Source organism: Ooceraea biroi, chromosome 2 (assembly GCF_003672135.1).
Source record: "Ooceraea biroi isolate clonal line C1 chromosome 2, Obir_v5.4, whole genome shotgun sequence".
Taxonomy (NCBI): Eukaryota; Metazoa; Arthropoda; class Insecta; order Hymenoptera; family Formicidae; genus Ooceraea; species Ooceraea biroi.
In genome coordinates this window covers 11106850-11132285 of record NC_039507.1, presented here as the reverse complement: position 1 = coordinate 11132285, position 25436 = coordinate 11106850, and the positions used below count along the sequence as shown (strand labels likewise).

Here is a 25436-nt window from a genome sequence, read left to right as displayed (position 1 = left end):
GATACAACAACAGCCATGTCCGTACCACATTTGTGGATCTGCAAGGCTTCATCGTCGGCGGAAACTTTGTCGTGAAGGAGTTTACCGTGCTGAGAAATGGAAATATTCTCTCTCACTACATTTTTGGACCCTGCGGACCATGGCGCGGTCTCACTAGAGCGGAGAGATCACAAGCCTTCTTGGCTGACGGCGCATCATCATGGAATACAATGGGAGGATGGAACGATTCCATACTGCTGGGCTAGGCGTTTGATCACGAAGGCGGTAATGGACGATGACGACGATGAAGCACCACCCATCGTATATGTCATGGGACTCGAGAAACGCGAATGGTTGCGGAATCTGCTTCTGGATGACGATATCTACATCGAGACTATTGACGCTCACTACGAGGACATACCACTTAATAAGCTGGACGTTATGCACACTTTACGTTGTAACAAACATGTACACTGCGCTTTGCAAAATGTATTTAAAATGTTCAACTGGTGGTCTCAGCAAAAAATAAAATATATTATGTATAAAATACGTTTTCCATTTTTACTTCCTTTTCTCCTTCTTTTACAGTAAAGAATCCCTCCTCAATTGTTGTAAGAATCCCTCCCCTGCGGTAAATAATCGTATACACGTTCGAACCTGTTTGCACACGTTTAGTTTAGATAATCCACTCCCCTGTTGCGGTAAAGAATCCCCTCCCTATGGTAAAGAATTGTATATATACGCGTTCAGACGTGTTCGCGCACATTCAGTTTTACATCTGCCAGCGTGTGAAAAACCTCGATTCTAACCAGCAGCAATGTATACCGGTCAGGAGAGCAGCAGCAGCATGAACTATTACGTTCCATACGTTCCGCCTCTCGCCTCACGGCTGTCTGGGCAGCGATGAAGGCCAAGACGAAGTTCGGTATGGGTCTAAGGACGATGAAGAAGAAGACGACGAAGAAAAGAACGACGAAGCAACGGATACTTCCGATAGCGAAACGCGGCGGTGTATTGCCGATTCTACCGATGTTGGGTGCGCTCGGATCGTTGGCCGCCGGGGCAGCGGGGATCGCTAAAGCGGTGAACGACAACAAAGCCGTGCAGCGTCAACTGCAAGAAATGCAGTGTCACCATCGCGCAATGGAAGGTCGCGGACTGTATCTCGCCCCGTACAAACGAGGACAGGGCGCAGTAACGAAGAAGAAAAAAAAACGTCAAAAAGGCGATAAAGATGCCTATGGGTGTAACCAGCAATTTACAATTGGATCAACTGGCAAGGCGCATGCACATACCATACTTTCGCGGTGTTTTCATGCGTAATGGGTTACCGATGAGTAGTGTACATCGAAACGAGAGCAGTATCGTGAATTTGGATGATTCGGATAGTCCCGGTACTCATTGGGTAGCGTATGCAAAGAGAGGCGACCGCGTCCTATATTTCGACAGTTTCGGTAATCTTCAACCGCCTAAGGAGTTAGTCCAATATCTTGGCGGCAATGCAGTGAAGATTCAATACAATCGTACATCATATCAAACGTATGACCAGAGTATCTGCGGACAGATGTGTCTAAGGTTTCTTCAAACGGTCGATGATCAATATGAATTTAAAGCCTAACGAGGTGCTTTGAATATTCAGTATTCGCTGGATGGTTTCTTCTTCATCATGTCGCTGACACTTACGCTGACCGGGAGGAGCAGTATCCTCACGGCAAACTACTTTCCAGTCATAGATTTGAGCGATGGTGATTATGAACTCGGTCTGGTTGTCTTCGAAACGTATCACACGATACCAAATATGAACGCTTCGAACAATAAATTCTACTTTGGTGAAGACGACATGGAGATTACGATTCCCGATGGATCATATGAATTGAACACAATAAACCAATATCTAAAACGCACGCTCATACACTCACAACATGTGAAACGTCCCGTCGATGGTGCACGGCGCAGCGTCACGCATCTAACGAAACGAGTGGACGACAACGATGATGATTATCCGATAGTACTGCGCGCTAATCACAGCACGATGAAGAGTGAAATCAAGTGCGCAAACAGAGTGAATTTCAGCAAACCTAATAACATAGGATCGCTGCTAGGATTCTCTGCGAATCGTATCTTACAACCGGGAAAATGGCACGAATCGGATGTATCGATAAAAATAATGAATGTAAACATTATTCGTGTGGAATGCAGCGTGACTGCTGGTGCATACAGTAATGGCAGACGCGTGCACACGATACATGAATTCTCACCGAGGGTGGAACCGGGATATAAAATATCAGAAACGCCTGCGCAGATCATTTACCTTCCGATCGTCGTCAGGAGCGTTACGGAGTTAACGATACGCGTTGTAGATTAAGAAGGACGACTACTCGATTTTCGCGGCGAGGAGATTACCATTAGATTACACGTGCGGCGGCGGCGGCAAGAGTAACAGAACGTGGAAGCGTTGGTGATGCTCGTGTTAAACGACAATTTTGCGAGAGGTAATATTTTTCCGAGGAAGTCAACTGCTGTTACGGTATCGAGTGATAATACAACTCAACAACCTGATAAAAAAAGGAAGCTCACCGCATCGAACGTTGCATTTTTGAGATCTTTGGGTTTCGCAGTACGAAATATCTAAAATGACAGAGATTCTCAACATCAGGGACAAGCCGATCTTTGACGATCGCATCGTTAAAATCGAGACTCACACGTACAATCCATATGCCAACACAACATTTGGATACAGCGATGAGATACGAAAATACCTAACAACATCAAGATTTGTATACGTTACCATGCGAGAGTTTTCTCTACGTCGAGGGTAAATTAACGATAAAGAAACCCGCAGCGAATAAGCATGTGGTATTGGAGAACAATTGTGTAGCGTTCATGTTCGATGAGATTCGTTATGAACTCAACGGTGTGGACATTGATCGCAGCAGAAACGCTGGAATAACCTCCACTCTGAAAAACTATGTATCTCTGACGGCATCAAGGAATGGGATGTTGAAAAATGCTGGATGGGATATCACGAATTTTTCAAACGGCGAAGAGGGTCACTTCAACTTTTGCGTACCGCTTAGCATGCTGCTGGGATTTTGTGAAGACTACAGACGTGTGGTGATTAATGCACGTCATGAATTGATTCTCATACGATCGCGCAACGACAACAATTGTCTAAGAGGAGATGCTGAGATCCAGCCCGAGATTGAATTACTCAGAGTACAGTGGCGTATGCCCCACGTCGCATTGAACGAGATCAACAAACTGGCTATGCTACGAACTCTGGAGAGTGGAAGATTTCTGAGCATGAGTTTCCGCTCGTGGGATCTGCAAGAATTTCCTCTGCTGCAGAGTACGACTAAGCATTCATGGACCGTCAAGGCAACAACGTAACTCGAGAAGCCGCGATACGTCATCTTTGCATTGCAAACTGGTCGAAAGAATAATATAACGAGATCGATAACTCGATTCGACGATTGCAAATTAACTAACGTGAAACTTTATCTAAACTCGGAATTTTATCCATACGACGATTTGAACCTCGATTTCAACAAGAAGAGATATGCCATCCTGTATGATATGTACGCGCGGTTTTACAAATCGTATTATGGAGGCAATCATGATGAGGTGTTTCTCCCCATCGACAGATTTGGATTTTGCGGTCCCTTTGCCGTCATCGATTGTTCGCGACAAAGCGAATCTGTGAAGACTGCCACCGTCGACGTGCGATTAGAGTTCGACTGCATGGAAGACATACCGGCGAATACTACAGCCTACTGTCTCATCATACACGATCGCGTGGTCGAATACAGCCCGTTGACCAACGTTGTGCGCAGAATCACTTAAGCGCGCGATAACATCGAGAACCTGATATATAAAACATCTGCGATTCATCGAGAACGATTGTAGTCGTCTTCTTCTCGACGCGTTGATACAACAACAGCCATGTCCGTACCAACATTTGTGGATCTGCAAGGCTTCATCGTCGGCGGAAACTTTGTCGTGAAGGAGTTTACCGTGCTGAGAAATGGAAATATTCTCTCTCACTACATTTTTGGACCCTGCGGACCATGGCGCGGTCTCACTAGAGCGGAGAGATCACAAGCCTCTTGGCTGACGGCGCATCATCATGGAATACAATGGGAGGATGGAACGACTCCATACTGCTGGGCCAGGCGTTTGATCACGAAGGCGGTAATGGACAATGACGATGACGATGACGAAGCACCACCCATCGTATATGTCATGGGACTCGAGAAACGCGAATGGTTGCGGAATCTGCTTCTGGATGACGATATCTACATCGAGACTATTGACGCTCACTACGAGGACATACCACCGTTGAATAAGCTGGACGTTATGCACACTTTACGTTGTAACAAACATGTATCACACTGCGCTTTGCAAAATGTATTTAAAATGTTCAACTGGTGGTCTCAACAAAAAAATAAAATATATTATGTATAAAATACGTTTTCCATTTTTTTACTTCCTTTTCTCCTTCTTTTACAGTAAAGAATCCCCTCCTCAATTGTTGTAAAGAATCCCCTCCCCTGCGGTAAATAATCGTATACACGTTCGAACCTGTTTGTACACGTTTAGTTTAGATAATCCACTCCCCTGTTGCGGTAAAGAATCCCCTCCCTATGGTAAAGAATTGTATATATACGCGTTCAGACGTGTTCGCGCACATTCAGTTTTACATCTGCCACAGCGTGTGAAAAACCTCGATTCTAACCAGCAGCAATGTATACCGGTCAGGAGAGCAGCAGCAGCATGAACTATTACGTTCCATACGTTCCGCCTCATGATGCTGAAACTCCATCGAAAAAATGTACCACGTAAGTTACAGAAATCTCCATTGTCTTATATTTTGATTTTTTAATTTATGAAGAAAGTATTTTTACTCATGATTTTTTTCCATAGCGTTTTACCCGCACGTCGCGCGATTCGCATACTGAGCAGGCGATATGCACTGACGGCTATGTGGTATAAGTACTTGGAAATTGGCATCAACGTTGGTCCGTCGAGCTATGTCGAGATTGCGATAGGAGATAATCGAGGGAACGAGTTGATCCTGTCTCTCGAAACGTGGAAAGGACTCTACGAACAGCGATGGGATATTCAGAACCGTCTCCGCAAGGATGTTCGCGACCGCCCTATCAGCGTTGGACCGTTGACGGTGCGAATCAGTGAGAGTCCAGTATCTGATACAAAACTCATATATCTGGAATCATCCAACGTACGTTTGGCGATGACCGAATCGACGTTCTTCACCATGTTCAACCTGGACCGATGTATCAATTTGATGTTCGACCGCTTGAACCATATGGTCGATAAAGTCGACATAAAGTTCACACAATTTTCAAACATGGTGTCCACCAACCCTAAAAATGTATCGAACGCCATACGCGCCAGCGATTGTTTCGATGAGAATCACATTATAGATTGTGAACTGTTGGCTCTATTTTTTAGCAAGCTACAGATATAACTTGTAAAAATATTATTATTATTATTAATAAAAATACTGTTCTAAGCATAAATTGTAATATTATTTTTCTACACCTATTTCCCATTTTCCTCACACGAGTGCATCTATGAGACATTCAAAGTATTAACTCTTAAAGGGAAGCTGTAGTCATCTATATTACCGACATGAGTGATTTTTATGGGGATCTTGAAGTATCCCGTATTACTGACGAAATAGATGTCATTTTTTAAAAAAATCTTTTTATCAGTAAAAGAGAAAAAATTCTATTTATTTATTTTCTATAACGTTTTTTTATGGAAATCAAATCTTTAGAGTGTGTAGAATTAGGAGCAAAAAGATTTTTAACGATATTGCAATTTTAACGAAGATATGAGCAAAAGTACAGCGCAAGATTAGGTCTTTAGCATGCGAAAGAATGGACGAGGTGATGGAGGTAGCGAATAAATTGATGTGGATGGTATTATTTTTATATAATTTTTTTATTTTATATAATTTTTATTTTACATAATTTTATATAATTTTATATATATATATATATACATAAAAAATGTTCTTATATTAATCGAGCGAATTCCTCCTCTAGCTCCGCTCTCTCTTCTCGTATATAATTTCTGTAATTACAAAAGTCGCTTATTAGTTAAAATAAAAATTGAAAAATAACAAAACTTACCAATATCATTCTCCTCCGCGAATCGCACGCGCCTTGCAATGCTATCATCAAATATATTTTCTGAAACAAAAGTCGTTTATTATTTACTGAAACTATCGCAACTGAATTTATTCTGTTCTGAACGCAGTTGTATGATAGTTCTAAAACTCATCTATATCGTCGTCATCGTCCTCTTCCTCGTCCTTCTCGTTGTCTTCCTCATCGTCCTCGTCCTTCTCATCGTCCTCGTCTTTCTCTTCCTCGTCTTCCTCATCGTCCTCGTCCTTCTCGTCGTCCTCGTTCTCCTCTTCCTCATCGTCCTCCTCTTCCTCATCATCCTCGTCCTCGTCCTTCTCATCGTCGTCTTCCTCATCGTCTTCTATCCTTGCCCTCTTTAGTGCATACAACATTTCTGAAAAACGATTGTTTAGTAGTTATATCACAATATAATACTATGTAAAAATAAATAAAAAACTCACCTATATCTTCCTCGTTTCTTTGTCTTTTTCGAAACTCTTCCTCAATCGTCATTTGACTGCTATCATTAACTTCTGAAAAAAGTGTATTATTTTATTAATCATAGAACATACTATAAAAATATGTAAAAGAAAAAGAAAGAATGAATAAATAAAATACTCACCGATATCATCCCAATCGTTCCAATTTTCTTCTGCCCATTCATCCTCTCCATATAAATTACGTAGGTTGAATATGTCGTCATCGTCGACATCCTGTCTCGTCCACAGATTGTCAATGTCTTCTACATCAACCCTCTTCCCCTTCCTCTCCCACCGTGTCCACTTCGCGTTCTCAATGTTTATAAATCCTTTGATATTAATATTGGTTGGATCTATAATCTGGAAAAAAGGATACAACAACAATAGTATAAATGTATGTATGTATGCAAGTATGTACGGATGAATGTATATACTTACCGGTGAGGGATCGAATTTAATACCGACCTCGCGGTATAATTGCACTTCTTCTAAGGGCTGGTCACCCACTCATATATACTGAAACACATAAAATAGGAAATGAAAGACAAAGTATGTAGACGTTAAACAATGTTTCTTGAATATGTAACTTACCCCAGTATGCGGGTATCGGACCTTTATGATATCCGCGATGTTTCCACAGGCCTGCTGTTGCAGCTCCATTTCTCTTCGGTAAGCGGCCCACATGTTCTTATTTCTTGCACTTATAATACACTTGCACTACTCGCGACCAAAGATCAACTGTTTGGGCAAGAATAAAATCTTTTGCATGTAGCCCGTAGAAAAAATAAGAGTAGGGCTAGCGATTTGTTAGAGGCGAGGGTGGAGACTTTGCGCGACAAGTGATTGGTTTCAAAATTTGTCGGAGATGGAACTTGGTGAGGAGGGGATTTGTTGTTAATATTTGGGATCGCAGGTAATAAACTTCCAACAGCGAGCGAGTCTATATCGCCTTTGTATTTTCCGATAGAAAGTTTAGGATTTAGATAAAAATACTTTTTCATGCTATCGAGTACATTATGATAAAAAAATATTTTTCGTGCTATCGAATGCATTATGATACCATACTAGGTCCTGTACTACTCGCGATAAACGTTTAGACGATATGATGTAATGTAAAAATGACTTACCTATGTCAGGATTGAACTTGGAGCGGGTTGCCCATATAACCACTCACTCAATCACCTGAACCATGCAGATTATGATAAGGTTTGAAAAATGCCCTCAACTTCGCTTATCCGCTGAAATGTTTTACATCTTATAACATGTTAAACATTCCAACAGCCGAGTGTCGGCACTCAAATAGAGATATGACGGTTCGTCATATTCTTAGAAAATTTTCCCTACATTAGAGATAGAAAAGTGACGCAGGGTCATAAAACATACCCTTCGTGACGTCATACCCCTCCCTCACCCGCCCCCGGTTTGGACCGCCGCTGACTCAGAACCGATATGGGTTAGGACCGCGCATGAGTCATAACTGACCTGGGTTAGGCCCTATCTTACCCCCTCCCCAAAAGTGGATCAGAACCCGCTTAGTTATACTACTTGAATGCTATAAGATCACTTCCAAATTCCAATGCAGATGAAGAAAGAGTTTTTTCAATATTAACTGATATAAAAACAAAAAAACGAAATAAACTTTCATCTGATTCTGTAAACGCTATTTGCGTTTTAAAATCAGCATTGAAAGCAAGAAAAGAAACTGTTTTAGACATGCAGATTAATGAAAAGCATTTATCTCTCATGTCAGGTAAAATGTATAATAATCCTTCCAAAAAACCAAAAAGTAGTCTAAAATTATATTCTGCAGATGACATTGTTGGTCCTTCCACCTGTCACAATATGCAATAATAATATTTCAGAAAATGTATAAATGAGGTTTTACAGATAGTATTAGTGATGAAAGTTTTGTTCTATTACTTTTTAAAATGTGTAAGAGTTTAAACATCACGAACACAACATCATGAATTAATAATAAGTGTGCAAACGATATCTTGTCAGTGAAATGCTGAACATCACACACTGAAAACCAAAATGTGTGCAAACGATTTCTTGTCAGTGAAATGCTGAACATCACACACTGAAAACCAAAATGTGTGCAAACGATTTCTTATCAGTGAAATGCTGACATCACACACTGAAAACCAACATAATATAATGTGGTATAATAGGGCTCCAGGAGAATGTCCACTTAAAAAAACTTAACGCGCCATTAGTGGAACCTCAAAGGTGGTGTGGAAGTCCACTATTTACGTTAATAATATTCTTCAATTTTTATCTTTGAACTATATTTCTCTATGTATTGCGTGTCGAAATATAATATATAAATTTCACTGTAAGAATATTTGACAATGATGCCTTTAATGACAGTTATGCGTTTATCCAGCTCCAGGATATGATGACCAACTTTCTGGAACGGTTTATTATGAAAAAGAAGTAGATAGATTCAACTTGAACAATTAATTGAATAAATCAAGTCAATGGACTAAACAATTTGTAACAAGAGAGTTTAATGTATTATTACATTTTTATTCAATATCTATTTTTTATAGTTTCTATTATGTCTGGTGTATTAGGTAATATATTCAATATTATATTAATGTGAACGTCCTATTTAATATATCTGTTACTCTTGTAATTAATCATTTTGTCTACCTTACAACTAACATATATGAATATATGTATAAATATATATATTAGATTATTTCCTTTGTCATTTCTTGTATCCAGGGTACTCGATTCGCCACAAATGTTTTTAATGATTGTGGCTCTGTCTTTATCCAACCGAGAACGATGGTACTATCGCTCCACAGTCGAACCTGCTCAATCTTGTCGTTGAATGCTATCTTGACAATGTTATACAACTTGGATAACAAAAGAGCTGCTTCTAACTCCAATCTGGGTAGGGTTAACGTCTTCAAAGGTGCTACTCTTGACTTAGAGCAGAGAAGATAAGAATGAATGTTATCTTGATTGTCCGTGCTCACGACATATACGAGGTATGTCCGGAAAGTAATGAGACTGATTTTTTAAAAAAATCGTGTATTGAACAAAATTACAAATTAATATTATCTCCCTCAAAGTATGACCCTTGGGAGCGCACACACCGCTCGCAACGATTCTTCCATTCGTTGTAGCAATGAATGAAGTCATTTTCCGTCAGGCTGTTTAGGGCATCAGTCACGGCTTTCTGAATATTCTCAATGGTCCTGAAATGTTTTCCCTTCAAGTGAGATTTCAACTTCGGGAAGAGAAAAAAGTCGCACGGGGCCAAGTCCGGGCTGTAAGGTGGGTGGGGGAGAACGGTAATTGATTTTCCATTGAGAAACTCTCTCACAAGCAAAGACGTGTGACTTGGAGCGTTGTCGTGATGGAGGATCCATGATTGTGCGATTTCACGACGCACACGCACAACCCTTTTTCTCAACCGTTCCAAAACGTCCCGATAAAACGCTTGATTAACAGTTTGGCCCTGTGGCACGAATTCCTTGTGGATGATTCCACGACAATCAAAGAAAACAATAAGCATCGTTTTGATTGGCTCATTCGAGCTTTTTTGGGACGAGGTGATTGACTTGTGTGCCATTCAGCACTTTGCCTTTTTGTTTCGGGGTCATACTCAAACGCCCATGTTTCATCTCCTGTGATCACTTTTCCGAGGAAATCGGGTTCATTCGTCAAACGGTCCAACATTTCCTGACTTGTGAGCAAACGGTGTTTCATTTGATCAGCGCCCACATTTTTGGGAACGAGTTTGGCACAAATTTTTCGCATGTGCAATTTTTCGGTTATAATTTCATGAACGATTGTTTTACTGATTCCCACCTCTTCTGCGATCATTCTCACATTCATCCGACGATCACGGTTCAGTACGGACAAAACAGCATTCACATTTTCTTCAGTTGTTGTAATGGAAGGACGTCCTGAACGGGGTTCATCTTCGACACTTTCCCGACCGTCTTTGAACGTTTTGTGCCAACGGAAAATTTGTGCTTTTGACATGGAATCACTGCCGTATGCTTTCTTCAACATTTCTATGGTTTCCGTCGCTGATTTACCGAGTTTAACACAAAATTTGATTGCATAACGTTTTTCTATGTTAGCCTCCATTTTTCTCACGACGAGGGTCAATGACCGGAGTCCACAAAAACTAGTGCACGGACTCAACGAGTGTTAGTACGAGGTTAGGGTGGGTTTCGTCGTCTACATGGGACCGCGATAGCTGTGACCCTGCCTCACAATCTCCGTACAAACACCCTTAGGTCTGGTATATTTTTAGTCTCATTACTTTTCGGACACACCTCGTATGCAAGCACCGTAAGCCTTCTCCGAAGCGTCACTAAATCCAAATATGATCAATCGATCTTTGATATTTTGAGGATTCACGTTTCTAGGAACCCTAAAATCGTTAAATTGAGACAAATAAATAATAGCTATCCCATACAATCATATGTTCTTGAGATAATGGCTGATCCCAATCTATCGCCTCCGACCAAAGTTTTTGCATAAAAAGCTTTCCTTTGATAAGTACTGGTCCTACAAGGCCCAAAGGATCAAATATCTGTGATATTCTGGACAATACCTCTCGTTTAGTCGTTGCTTGGTCCTTGGATATCTTTACTTGATACTGAAGCTGATCTTGTGCTGAATCCCATAATATTCCTAAAGTCTTCAGGGGTTCTTCTTTGTTTAAAGTGTAAAACTTGTCCATTCTTTGCTGCTTACTTGACTGCGGCAAGACGTCAGGATTATTGGAACGCTACTTATGCAAACAAAATTGCCCCTTTAATAAAATGGCTTCAAGTTGCTGACAAATTTGAACAAGTTCTTGTATTGTTCTTGCTTCTGTTGATATATTATCTGTACATATCTTCTTCGAGTATCCTTGCTGCTGCCGGATACTCCCTTTTGTAAATGGTGGCGAGTTCCCTTAAGCATCTCATAGCGTGGTACGGAGCACTTGCAGTACCATATGTAACAGTATTTAACTGGTATACGCGCAATGGTTTTCTTGCATCCTCTCTCCATAAGATAAGCTGTAATACTCGGTCTTTTTGATGAATAAAAATCTGTCTGAACATTTTTTTAATGTCCACAGTCACAACATACTCATGAACTCTAAATCGAAGTGTAATATGCAAAAGATCTTTTTGCAAATTAGGTCTTGGCATTAACTTGTCATTGAGCGACGTACCAAAAGTGGTCTTGGCTGATGCGTCAAACACCACCCGAAGTTTGGTTGTTACGCTGTCCGGGCGAACCACTGCTTGATGAGGGATAAAATAACTTTCCTTATTCTTCAAAGATTCCAAATCTTCAACTAATATCATATGGTGAAGTTCTTCATACTCGCGCATAAATTCGCAATATACTTGCTTGATCTGTGGCTGTTTCACTAATCTGCGTTCTAATTGCTCGAATCTCCGCTGTGCTTGACTTCTAGATTCTCCAAGAATAATTCCTGGACGAACGGGTAGTCTCACAATGAACCTACCATCAGCATCTCTCGTTGTTGTTTCTAAAAATTGCTTCTCACAACGCTTCTCTTCCTCGGTGTAAAGACGACCTTCTGATAACGTTTCTTGTTCCCAAAATCTCTGAAGCTGTTGCTGCAATTGAGCGTTGGTCACGGTGAGGCAAGTCGACGTTGCACATGACGATTTCACTGTTACTTCTCCTCCTATAATCCAACCAAGCCGTATATTTTGCAATGCTGGCTGTCCATCAATATAATTTCTAGGAGAACCGATAACAATTTTCCAATACAAAGCCGCTCCAATAAGCAGGTAAATTTTTCCAGGCTCATTAAAGGTTGGATCTGCCAACTGCACATCCTTAAGCATAACAAGCTTTTCTACATTTATTTTCAACTGAGGCAATAACTCTGTTATTGACGGCAAAACAAAACATTCAATACTCGCCTTGTAATTGCTGTGTATCGCCTTAATAGAAAGCTGAACAATATGATTTGCTTCACTAGTTACCTTGTCGACGCCACTAATAATTGTGTTTCTTTTTATCTGCTGCAATTTTAACCTTTGCACTAAATCGGCTGTAATCAAATTGGATTGTGAACCTGGATCCAATAAAGCTCGGCATGTCACTAAATTTCCATCCGAGTCTTGTACAAACACTTGAGCGGTTGAAAGAATAACTTGCAACATATGTTTTCCTGCAACATAAATACGTGTCACATCCTGTACGTTAGTTGCAATCACACTATGATTGACGACCGTCGTTGATTCTGAATGTTCTTTTTCTTTTAGTGTATCATCTCTGTGAATCATTGTGTTATGCTTGCTTCCACATTTCTTGCACGAAGATGCCTTGCAATCTTTTGCGATGTGTCCTTGATTCAAACAATTAAGGCAATGTCCTTTCTCGATCAATAATTTTCTTCTTGCATTAGGTGAACATTTATGCAATTCTTCGCATTTGAAGATAAGATGATCTCCGTTACATAACCTGCACTTACTTGTCGTGGCTGTTGATGCTAAAACGACCCTTTCTTCTTTCTTTTTCTTCTGTAATATCTGTTTTGTATTTACTGTCTTTGGTTTATTTTGTCCGAACATTCTCAACGTATGACTGCGTTCTGTCAAAAATTTTATAAAATCCGTTAATGTCGGCATGTTTTCTGGTGTTCGATCCTTGACATGATTCTGCCAATCTCGTTGCTCTATAAAATCGAGCTTCTTCTTAGCGACGTGAATAACAATGGTATCCCAATATTCTACTGGTTGTGACAGCGCCTTTAATGATGCGATATGTGTCTGAATATGCCATATCATTTGTCTTAATGAATCCGCCTTATTATCCTTTGAAATCACTGGAACATCCAAAAGTTCATTCAAATGAGTTTCAATTATCATCGTTTGATTATCATACGTATCTTTAAGTAACTGCCACGCGTTCTCATAATTTTCATTACTGATCGTGAATCTCTCGACGACCTTTCTTGCCTCTCCTTCCAATACTCCAACGAGATATTGGTGTTTCTGCATGGCCGACAAATCGTTGTCTTGATGTATGGTAGTTTCAAAGCTGTTCTTAAAAAACAACCATTTTGTATATTCTCCATTGAAACTTGAGAGCTTGATCTCAGGTAACTTGGGTTTATTGCGTCGATGTTGAACCGCTTCATTTCCCTGTATCGTGTTGTTTCTGATTTCCATGTGGCGTGCTTCTCGTACTTGTGTTGTACCTCTGTCGATTACTTCTTGTGCTTTAGCCGCTGCTTCAAAATATCGAACCTCAAATAATTGCCTTTCAAGTTCGCATTCTCTTTGAAACACTTGAAGTTGATCTGGATCTTCCGGTTCATTGTCTTCTATTTGTAATTGAACCTCTTCAAATAAATTCCAAAAATCTTCGAGTTTCTTTAATTTAACTGTTGCTTGTGCTACTATAATTGTTTCATCTATGCTGGTTGCAATTCGTGTTATCTGTCCTTTTACGCGGGCTCTGGTTTGTTTTAATTTCCTTAAATCTGACATTGTGGCAACGTAACCTCAAATGCGTTCCTGTCTTATTGTTGTGCCAGCCTCACGTTGAAAAGACTTACCGATAAAGGACAAATTCTGCTGTATCGACAACCTACTATCGAGCGATGATCATCGGTACGCGCGTCTGCTTTCCCGTGCATGCGCTGCCTGGAGACGCGTGCCGGTTAACCTGTATGCCTTGTCACGAGGTTATGTGAACACAGGGGCAACTTGCACATCACCGCACAAGGGGACGAGATAATTCCACCGGAAAATCTTGAACCGTTGCTAAGTGGAAATATGCTAAACGATGTATACGTGTCGTGACTAGCCGGGCGCTGCGCCGGTGGCGGTCTCGTGGTCGAAGCACGTATCTTGCAATTCCGGACAAAACCAGGACGTATGCTGCTTTCTCGATGAATGCGAGTCGAGCCCGTTGAGCGCCAATGTTTTATATGAATAGGTTATAATAATCTCCTTGCTGATTTCGTTTAAATACGTTTATATGCGTTACACTACAATGACTGAACGTACAACTCTCGCCATCTTGGCTACACTACTACTTTACTCAAACGCCCTCTTTAACAGTAATATATCATTTTCATTTAATTTCCAATCTTTCTTTTTTCCTTTTTCTATTTTACATTTCCAATTTCTGCTTATATTCTTTTATTTCTTTTTCATTCTTCTTCCTCGTGCTTCATTATTTATCCTAGTCTTTCCTTCATTCTCATTTTTTCCTCTATCTTTGCTTCTATCTTTCTTTCACTCAATCTAATTGCAATAGTGTTAATTTCTTGTAGTTCTTTTTCATTCTTCTTCCTCATTCTTTGTTCTTTGTTCAATTCTTTCCTTCATTCACTTTTTTTTTCCTCTATCCTTGCTTCTATTTTCTTTCTATTGTATATATTTCTGTTACTTATTTTATTTCTTTATTAAATATGGAAACATCCGATGAGTCACGGAAAAGAGTCAAACGAAAATTTGTGATAGCTTGGCTCAATGATAATCGCTACAAATCCTGGATACGCCAAGTATGTAACGTACAGGATAATCAAACAATTGATGTAGAGTAAATTAAAAGTGCTTTTATTCGTACGTGGCACACAAAGGAAATCTCTAACATAACGAGTGCGCGCGAAAGTCACAATGGCGGCAGAGAGACTACGAGAATCGAAGCGCGAACATCGCTATCGATTCCGCTCGGCGCGCATGCGCAACTATCGATCCGCGATCTAGAATCTAACATCCTATTTCTAACAAAGTATCCTCAGATAATTCTTTATATTTTTGCATCATATGTAACAAGACTTTTTCGTGCTCCTCGCCTGTTTCGAAACACGTGGATTCTGCGTGTCATAAAAAAAATAGTAAAGAAAATAATGCTACCGATAGTAAAAATGAAACACCCCGTACAATTCGAACATTTCGACAACAATGGTTGGATATACATGAATTTAAACCATGGTTACGTGAAGTGTCAAATAATAAATCTGTAGCTTTTTGCACTATTTGTAATAAAATGTTTACCTGTGGGACATCACAAATATACCGACACGCAGAATCCCAAATGCATAGAAAAAAATTGGAAGAAAATATAGAAGCGAACAAATTGAATACAGATTTGAGTATGCAATATGATGAATCTTGTTTGTCTTTTCATGAACAAAAGAAATCTGCGGAAATACAGTTTGCTGCGGTAATTGCAGAACATAATATATCTCATCAAACGGCAAACGCGATTCTCAAGGTCTTTCAACAAATAGATAATCCGAAAGTGGTGAAAAACATGAGTATGGGTCGAACAAAATGTCATAACATTATATCAAAGGTTTTATGTCCGGTAGAGACGGAACGTGTCATTCATAACATTCAGAACACGAAATTTTCCATTTTTATAGATGAAACATCAGATTTAACGAACGAGAAATGGATGACATTTTTCGTTCGATATGTTGATTCCGAAAGTTTAGATGTTCGATCGCAATTAGTCAAATTGATTGATATTGATGCAAGAGATTGTTCTGCCGAGAAATTATTTAATGCATTTCAATCGGAAATGTATAAATTTCAAATTCCCTTTACAAATATTCTTTCCCTGTCATGCGATAATGCATCTGTAACAGGAAAACATGTATCTTTTAAAAAAAACTAGAAAAGAAGTGCAAACATTTATTAACATTTGCATGGCCGTGTCATTCCGCCGCATTAGCAGCGCACACCGTATGCGCAAAAATGCCTGCATTTTGTGAAGAACTGCTCAGGAAAATTGTTAATTACATTAACAGCAGTCCAAAGCGTTCAGCTATTTTCAAGGAATTTTGTGAATGCTTCCAAGATACAAATCGCAAACTTTTAAAGTTATGCGACACTCGGTGGCTTTCACATTATTTATGTATAGACAGAATGCTTGAGTCGTGGGATACCATAAAATATTTTTTAAATGAAATAATCGTGAGCGATAAAACAAAATCTGCCGAATATATATTATCCGTAATGAACAACGTTGATGCTAAAGCCTATTTTCTGTTTCTTAAATATGTCAAATCTATTTAACTTTTTTAATGCTTTCTTTCAAGCTCACGAAACAAGAATACATTTATTGCATTCCAAATCCGTTAATTTTCTTTTGCAAATATCTAAACATTTCTTGAAGCCTGAGGCATTAAACCAGTGCTCGGAATTAGTTGCCCTTTTCGGGCCGATTTCAGAAGCGACGCCTATCATTCCCCCACTAACGCTCGACGCGTGACGGCCGAGCCGCCGAACGCTGTGTCTCAGGGGCGCCACTATATGAGATATACGCTGAGAGCATTATCCTAGCGCCCTTTCGTCCAGTCATTAAAATTTTTCTAGCTAAATAGGTTTTATTTTCACAATGAAAAGTGAAGTACTAAATTTTCAATTATTAACTTATTATTAATGTGTAATGTAAAATTATTACTGTGTGTGTGTATAGAGGAGAATCCCCTATTATGAGATATGCTCCTAATATGAGATAATGGAGTTTCTGCTAAACTAGTGAGCACCATCTGTTAATTCCACCATAAAGTTATTACTCTTGGTGTAAAATGTATTTAGTGAAAAATTCATTGTTCGTTATTGCGTTTAGCTTTTGCAAAAAAAGGTTTGTGAAATTGTGAACATGTCAAAGGAATTTAAGGTAAGTCTTTAAACCTTGTTTATTACATAATAAAGAAATGGTTGGCAATAAATTCAGTATGCAATGATAGAGTAGAATCGTAGTAACAGGACAATACGCGATTTGTTGAATTGCTTAATTGTAGAGGTTAGATTTCATGATCGCGGAACCGCTAGGCGTGTGGCTCGTATAATGAGATATTCAGGGTACTCTTAATATGAGATAATTATTGCTCGAATATGAAGAGTATGTAGTGTAATAAAAAGAAAGAAAATACTACGTTAAGGTTAAAAAAAAGTTAATACGAATTTATATTACGAATTTTTGTGTATTTAATTTTTATAGAATCTGACTATGGAGGTTAGAGAAACGAGGAAGCGTCGTTGACAGTGGAATCGTGAAGATTTGGCGAAGGCTGTGGCAGCAGAATTTTTATAAAAATATCTAATAAAGTTTTTTACTTGCAATACTGATGTATTTTGCACTTTTAACACCGATTCTCAAGGTATCTTATATTAGGAGCACACTTTCGCGATCTTGCGTTAAGCTCTTTTTTCAAATTTTTTTAATTTTCAGAAAAAATAATATTTAAATTAGATTTTTCATTTCACCAAACTAAAGCTTATTAAATTCTCTTCAAGAGAACGTATTACATTTTTAAATTCTGCCTATAGATTTCCTTGCATTCGGCAAAATCGATATGGTATCTCATAATTGGGGACTTTCCTCTACTACATTAATAATTGAAAATTTAGTACTCCACTTTTCATTGTGAAAGGAAAACCTATTTAGCTAGAAAAATTTTAATGACTGGACGAAAGGGCGCTGGGATAATGCTCTCAGCGTATATCTCCTATAGTGGCGCTCCTGAGACACAGCGTTCGGCGGCTCGGCCTCGTGCGTCGAGCGGTAGTGGGGAAATGATAGGCGTCGCTTCTGAAATATTTAGGATTCGATTGCGAGGAATATCTTCACGATTTAGCCAAACAAGGACATGCAGATGTTATTCAAAATATACGAGAAAACTGTACGCAATTTTATGTCACTGCTGCCGAAGAGATTCGAAAAAGATTACCTGTTAAAGATAAATTTTTATATAAATTGCAAGTTTTCAAGCCAGATATAGCTTTATTTGAAAATAACAGAGAAACATCTTTCATTGATGTATCTTTCGTTTCAAAAAGTCTTGGTGGTTTCGATGAAAATAGTTTGAAGGAAGAATGGCTTGCATTATATCATGATTTCACTGTTGACGAAAAACAGAATCTTTCGGAATTAAGCTTTGATAACATGTGGAAAAAAATTCTTATGCATCAATCTGATAATATCATGAAATATCCGAATTTAAAATCACTTCTGAATGCTATACGATCATTACCGCACTCTAATGCCGACGCAGAGAGAACATTTTCAATGTTAAGTAATTTAAAAACTAATAAGCGTAACAGACTTTGTTCGACCTCAATAAATGCCGCATGCGTACTCAAATCTGCGTTGAAGACGAGGGGGGAAACTGCCTCAGACATGTGAGTGCATGAAAGACATTTCACTCTCATGTCTACGGAAACGTTATATGCACCCTCTACTAAAAAAGCAAAAAATTCGTTACATTTGTACGCTGCAGACGATGCAGGTCCCTCCTCGTCTTCAACGCAACAATAAATATTATCTCATATATGAGTACTAATGCCCGGAAGATATAGGCAGTATATTTTATTTTATATGTTATTGAATATTATTGTATTGTAAAGTTAACTTTGAACAATATTTTATTATATGAGTAATTTAGTTGGTTATTATTTTTAGTGTAGTTTGGATTAGTTTAGTTTTTCAATGTAGTAATATTTAGTAGTAGGTATTTAGTCATTTAAAATGTATATATACAGGTAGCTACCTCTCTCTCTCTCTCTCTCTCTCCCCCCCCTCCCTCCCTCCCTTCCACCACCCTCCCTCCCTCCCTAGTTTCTGAGATTACCCCGAACAATGGAACAAATTTTACCTCTTTATATATTAGTATAGATATAGACTAGTATAGATGAGAATACTTTATAATGTTATTGGATGATGTTTAAAATTGTTTTCCACATGTTATCAAAATTTAATTTCGAAAGATTCTGTTTTTCGTCAACAGTAAAATCATGATATAATACAAGCCATTCTTCCTTCAAACCATTTTCATTGAGGTAAACCTGAAGAAAACGGGAACCATCTACGATGACCTTGACCTTGACATATGTTATAACGGTGACCCTCCTGAGTGACCTTCAAAAGATTTTAGACGGCGCTCGTTGTTCATTAAAAAGTTATTAACAAAAGAAGTTTAATAGTTTTGCATGTGTTTTCAGCAAGCGAGGCAGCATGTACGCATGCTGCGGGGGGCTCCGCTTTCAAAAAAATCTAACCTAACCTAACCCAACTCATCCCCTGTTTTTTATTTTGCAAAGTCATGCGTAAATACAGTGGGTTCCGCCCTCCCCCCCCCCCTGCGAGGTGGCTCCACTTTCAAAAAATCTAATCTAACTCTTCTTGTATTCGTAGTCAGTCACTTTCGTTACGCAGTCTGCTCCAGATCTTTGAGATATACATTCTGTAGTAATATACTCTATTACGTGAAAATATAATAGTAACTAAGTCATTAAAATTATCTCATGAAAAACTTTAGGTTAAAGCAGAGAATACTTTGTAAATACTTATAGTAAAACAAACTATTCTAAATATTACCGATTCCCTGCTTTAAATGACTTTTCTTCCTTTGTTCATATACATATTCGTCGTTTATATCTTTGAATATTCAAAATAACTACTACATTTTCGAAACTTCTTTTGTTAATAACTTTTTAATACATAACGAGCTCCGGCTAAAACCTTTTGAAGGTCACTCAGGAATGTGTTCTCTATAATATATGTCAAGGTCAAGGTCATCGGAGATGGCTCCCCTTTTCTTCAGGTTTACCTTCATCGAAACCACCAAGACTTTTTGAAACGAAAGATACATCAATGAAAGATGTTTCTCTGTTATTTTCAAATAAAACTATATCTGGCTTGAAAACTTGCAATTTATATAAAAATTTATCGTTAACAGGTAATCTTTTTCGAATCTCTTCGGCAGCAGTGACATAAAATTGTGTACAGTTTTCTCGTATATTTTGAATAACATCTGCATGTCCTTGTTTGGCTAAATCGTGAAGATATTCCTCGCAATCGAATCCTAAATTAATGTCATTAATAGATTTGTGATTGATCTGGTCAGAAAATGTAATATTTGTAAGTAAATGGTTTAATGCCTCAGGCTTCAAGAAATGTTTAGATATTTGCAAAAGAAAATTAACGGATTTGGAATGCAATAAATGTATTCTTGTTTCGTGAGCTTGAAAGAAAGCATTAAAAAAGTTAAATAGATTTGACATATTTAAGAAACAGAAAATAGGCTTTAGCATCAACGTTGTTCATTACGGATAATATATATTCGGCAGATTTTGTTTTATCGCTCACGATTATTTCATTTAAAAAATATTTTATGGTATCCCACGACTCAAGCATTCTGTCTATACATAAATAATGTGAAAGCCACCGAGTGTCGCATAACTTTAAAAGTTTGCGATTTGTATCTTGGAAGCATTCACAAAATTCCTTGAAAATAGCTGAACGCTTTGGACTGCTGTTAATGTAATTAACAATTTTCCTGAGCAGTTCTTCACAAAATGCAGGCATTTTTGCGCATACGGTGTGCGCTGCTAATGCGGCGGAATGACACGGCCATGCAAATGTTAATAAATGTTTGCACTTCTTTTCTAGTTTTTTTTAAAAGATACATGTTTTCCTGTTACAGATGCATTATCGCATGACAGGGAAAGAATATTTGTAAAGGGAATTTGAAATTTATACATTTCCGATTGAAATGCATTAAATAATTTCTCGGCAGAACAATCTCTTGCATCAATATCAATCAATTTGACTAATTGCGATCGAACATCTAAACTTTCGGAATCAACATATCGAACGAAAAATGTCATCCATTTCTCGTTCGTTAAATCTGATGTTTCATCTATAAAAATGGAAAATTTCGTGTTCTGAATGTTATGAATGACACGTTCCGTCTCTGCCGGATTAAAAATCTTTTTATCTCTTCATCCTTGCACACATGCGCGCGCGCGCGCGCGCACACACACACACACAGGTAAAGAGTGTTTAAAGTAATGAAATATTGAAGAACGATGGGATCCATATCTCTACCTGTCACACTTTCGTGAACTTTGTATGCCTATATTATTATTGTCACATTGTTCAATTTGTTTGGTTTTTGTCATGCTTTACCTATTATAATATGAATATTTACACAATAAAGTATGAAAGTAAAGAACACATCCAAAATAAAATAGGGAAAGCTTTTTTATCCACAAAAAAATATATACAAAGTGAATATTATTAAAAATGCGTTTTTTCTTTTTGTATTAAATGTAAAGATTTTCATTTTATTGCACATGTTATTGCACAATAATATAATAAGGAAAGTTAATGTCCCTTTAAAATAATATTTTCTTAAATGTTTTGTAAAGTTATTTTATAGAATATGACTTTAAAAATAACTATACATTTTTATGAAAGATAAGTCGGCGTTATCGTGTTATAATATTATAGATACATGAAGATTGGTCGGTCGGAATTTATATTTTGTATATTTTGATGTGTGTGTATGTATGTATGTATTTATAATGTACTATGTATATGTATATATGTGTGTATATTGATTCACATACATTTGTTACTCATCGTTGAAAGAAAGCCTCGTAACTTGCTCCGAGTTCGATTAAGCTGTGCTGTACGAAACGTATTAATTAAATATCGAGCAACTTGCTAGCAACAAACGATGATGCAAGACTTGCAAGGCGCGGAGGTACACCTACATAAGGGAATTTATTTGGAAAAGATGATCCTGATAAAGAAGAGGAGATTTTAGAAGAATTACAAGCATCTAGAACTGCATGCGCTTACTAAGGAAGAATTGTATAACAGTTGAAACTCGCACTGTTATTCGCGCGAGGTCAGCATAGATTGCGGAACCTTGTATAATTTTGAGCGGAGCAGCATTTATATGGAGTACATCGAAAATCCCACGGTGCTGGAAGTCTTCGTAGAAAAAACCATCTCAGGAAAGGCGAATGTAGATACAGTCATAGCTGAATTGCATTCGAAACATATCATCCAATCTGACAACGTCTAATATATTACTCAAGACCTAGACGAGCGAGTCACGTTGTATTAGTCTATCTGAAATCGAGGCCTAACATGTAATGATAGACTTTGGATTGGCTCGAATCGATTCCACCCTGGAGGACAGAGCGGTTGACTTGTACGTTCATTAGCTGCTCTGCGCATATTCTGAGTGCCAACATTGTTCTCCAGAATGTTTGACTACTATTAATTATTACATTATCAGAAGAAAAATCAATGTGAGCAAGTACTTTCTAAAAACAGGATGGTACAATCGCAAGAATGTAAACACTAACGACGGCTAAAAGCGGAGTTCGTATATTAGTAACTCGACAAATCATGTCTGGTCTCGGTATGAGCAATAAAATTTCAAACTGCTTTATACCGAAGATAAGAAGAAAACTATAAATGTTGCCATCATCATTCTTCAAGTTTGCTTATTATAAATCATGGTTTGCAGAAAAGAAGAATAACGTTAAAACGCAGTAACACATTTCTATGTGGAATGATCCTATGCAAGCTTCACAACTATCCATGTGAAGAATATTGTGATCGTCGCAGTATCATAAGGTGATTTCATAAGGTGAGCCAGCATTTTATAAAAGCGACCTGATCATCATGGCAGTAACAGTAATGAACGCCAAACAGATACCGAAATAATACCGAAGAAAATAATGACGGTCATCAATGTATGAAAATCATGTTTGTACTGCACTCAAGAATAACAAGAAGATGCATTAACGAAAGTTGTAAACTCTTCATCTTCTTTTGTGTGAATTTCAAGAAACAGAGTGTCAAAGGGAATTTCGATCACCTCATTTTAAATGGAATGGAATGGACACCCAAATTTCATCACTGATAAATACCTGAAAATGCATTACATCAAGTCCACCAAAGAAGCAAAAGTCATATCCACTATTTAATTATGGAGCGTGCAGCCGATTGCAGGTTTTGCAACGTTGAATCATTGATACATCGTTCGACGAGACATACATCTCATTCAACATATTTGACATGGAATTTAAACAACTGCAACTTACAAATTGGAGTGTTCCTAAAATTCGAACAAGCATTTCAGCAGATGAGGCATTCGAGAAGAGTGATCAAACATTAATGAAGAGGTACAGCAATGTGTGACAAATGTACTGGAGGCTAATAAAAAAATAAACAAATTCATTTATATGTTATATATGTGAAATAACATTTTGTAAATATGCAAATCCTTATTTGTTGTGATACTTATTTGCATGTGAAGAGATATGCATACATATACATACATCGTCATATATATCCTCATATATACGACATGCAAAATCCGATCGTTTTGTTTATGAAATATGTTAGTACATGTGGTACATATAATGGTACAGTAAATCCGTCAGTATTCCTTTTCCATGAAAATGTACAGTTAACGTTGAAAATGTTTATCTGTACGGCAAGTACTTATAAAAAATATATTTTAAGGGACAAAATATTTTTCTTGTTATTGTAATGTATTGTTGCAACAAATGTTTCTTTTTATTCTATGCGTTACAATTTATCATTGTAATTAAGTAGCACAAGTTTATATAAAGTATATGAGGTACGTAATAAGATATTAAACATACCTAATATTTACATTTTCAATATTAAATATTGAAAAGTTTTATATTTTCAATATTGAATATTGAACATACAAAAAAGTTAATAAAAAATATTAATCGCATTAAAATTGATTTCAACGCATTTTTAAAACTTATATCGCATTATTATGTCTGTAAAATTATTATTAGTTTTGACATTTACCTTGGGCACATTAAAAAGCATTCCTTATTTTGTTTTAAATATCTGGATAGATAATTTTATCCCTAAAAAACCTTTTTAAAAAAAGAAAATATATATACGCCAAGTACATAAAAACTCCCAACTTGTCAAAACTCAAAACTAAATATGAAAGCAATAATTAATTAGCCAAGTATCTAGAAGCAGTTTGAGTATTTTACCCAAATGTTTTCCATGCATACTCTCTTATCGCATGACGACATTGAAGTACTTGGCGTGCCCAAATCGCAGTGGTCATGTATTCTTGTAAATTTGTACAATATCTTGATTTATATTGTATCTTGTATCTTCATGATTTTCAATAATGACTCGCAAATGATTTTGTGTCTCTTATAGGTAGGACAGGACGTTTTGATGTGATTCGGGCACGCCAAGTACTTCAATGTCGTCATGCAATAAGAGAGTATGCATGGAAAACGTTTGGGTAAAATACTCAAACTGCTTCTAGATACTTCGCTAATTAATTATTGATTTCATATTTAGTTTTGAGTTTTGACAAGTTGGGAGTTTTTATGTACTTGGCGTATATACAGGGTGTTTCACACAAGGGTAAAAACCTTTCGCCCACAGGTAGATAACGTCAGATCGAATTAAAATGTCCTATACCATTTTGCGATCTGCGCAATAGTTAACGAGTTATTAAGTATTAAAAATCGCGGTATTAGTCCGGCCTACCGGCGAGTCAGTGCGCGCGAGCCAGAGCGGGGCGGGGTAGGCGAGAATAATAGGATGAGCCGCTCGCGCGAGTCGCGGCGCGACGCGATAGCGGGTATCGGATTACAGCAGCAAGCGAGACAACGCGTGGAAAATAATTGTTACATATTTCTTTTTGTGATGTACACGCAAGTTTTATTTATTAATATTAATAATGTTAATTAATATGGTTATTAATTAATATTATTAATATTATTAATATTAATAAATAAAACTTGTGTGTACATCACAAAAAGAAATACGTAACAACACTTTCTCGGCAACTCGCGCGCGTGAATGAGATGATGAGAAATTATTGTATGATTACTAATTATTTACCATATTGATTAATATTATTCACCATAGTATTATTTAATATTTTCGTGCTATCTTTTTCACACCACTTTGCAGTAGATAGCATGGTGCGTTTTTTTAAGTGGTTTCCCCAATAGACCTAATCCACTCTAACTAA

General features: G+C 37.7%; 1 protein-coding gene and 1 long non-coding RNA gene across 2 annotated transcripts; both read right to left on the bottom strand.

The window, feature by feature from the left end:
- Positions 1–6451: 6451 nt before the first annotated feature.
- On the bottom strand, positions 6452–7485 carry LOC113563650. Its single transcript, XR_003407568.1, has 3 exons — positions 6757–7485; positions 6596–6667; positions 6452–6528 (listed from the first exon to the last, which is right to left on the bottom strand). It is a non-coding gene; the product is annotated as an uncharacterized LOC113563650 (long non-coding RNA).
- Positions 7486–11469: 3984 nt separating this feature from the next.
- LOC105280622 lies at positions 11470–14109 on the bottom strand. Its single transcript, XM_011341282.2, has one exon. The coding sequence runs from the start codon at positions 14107–14109 to the stop codon at positions 11470–11472; it is 2640 nt and encodes an 879-aa protein (XP_011339584.2).
- Between the last annotated feature and the right edge of the window lie 11327 nt (positions 14110–25436).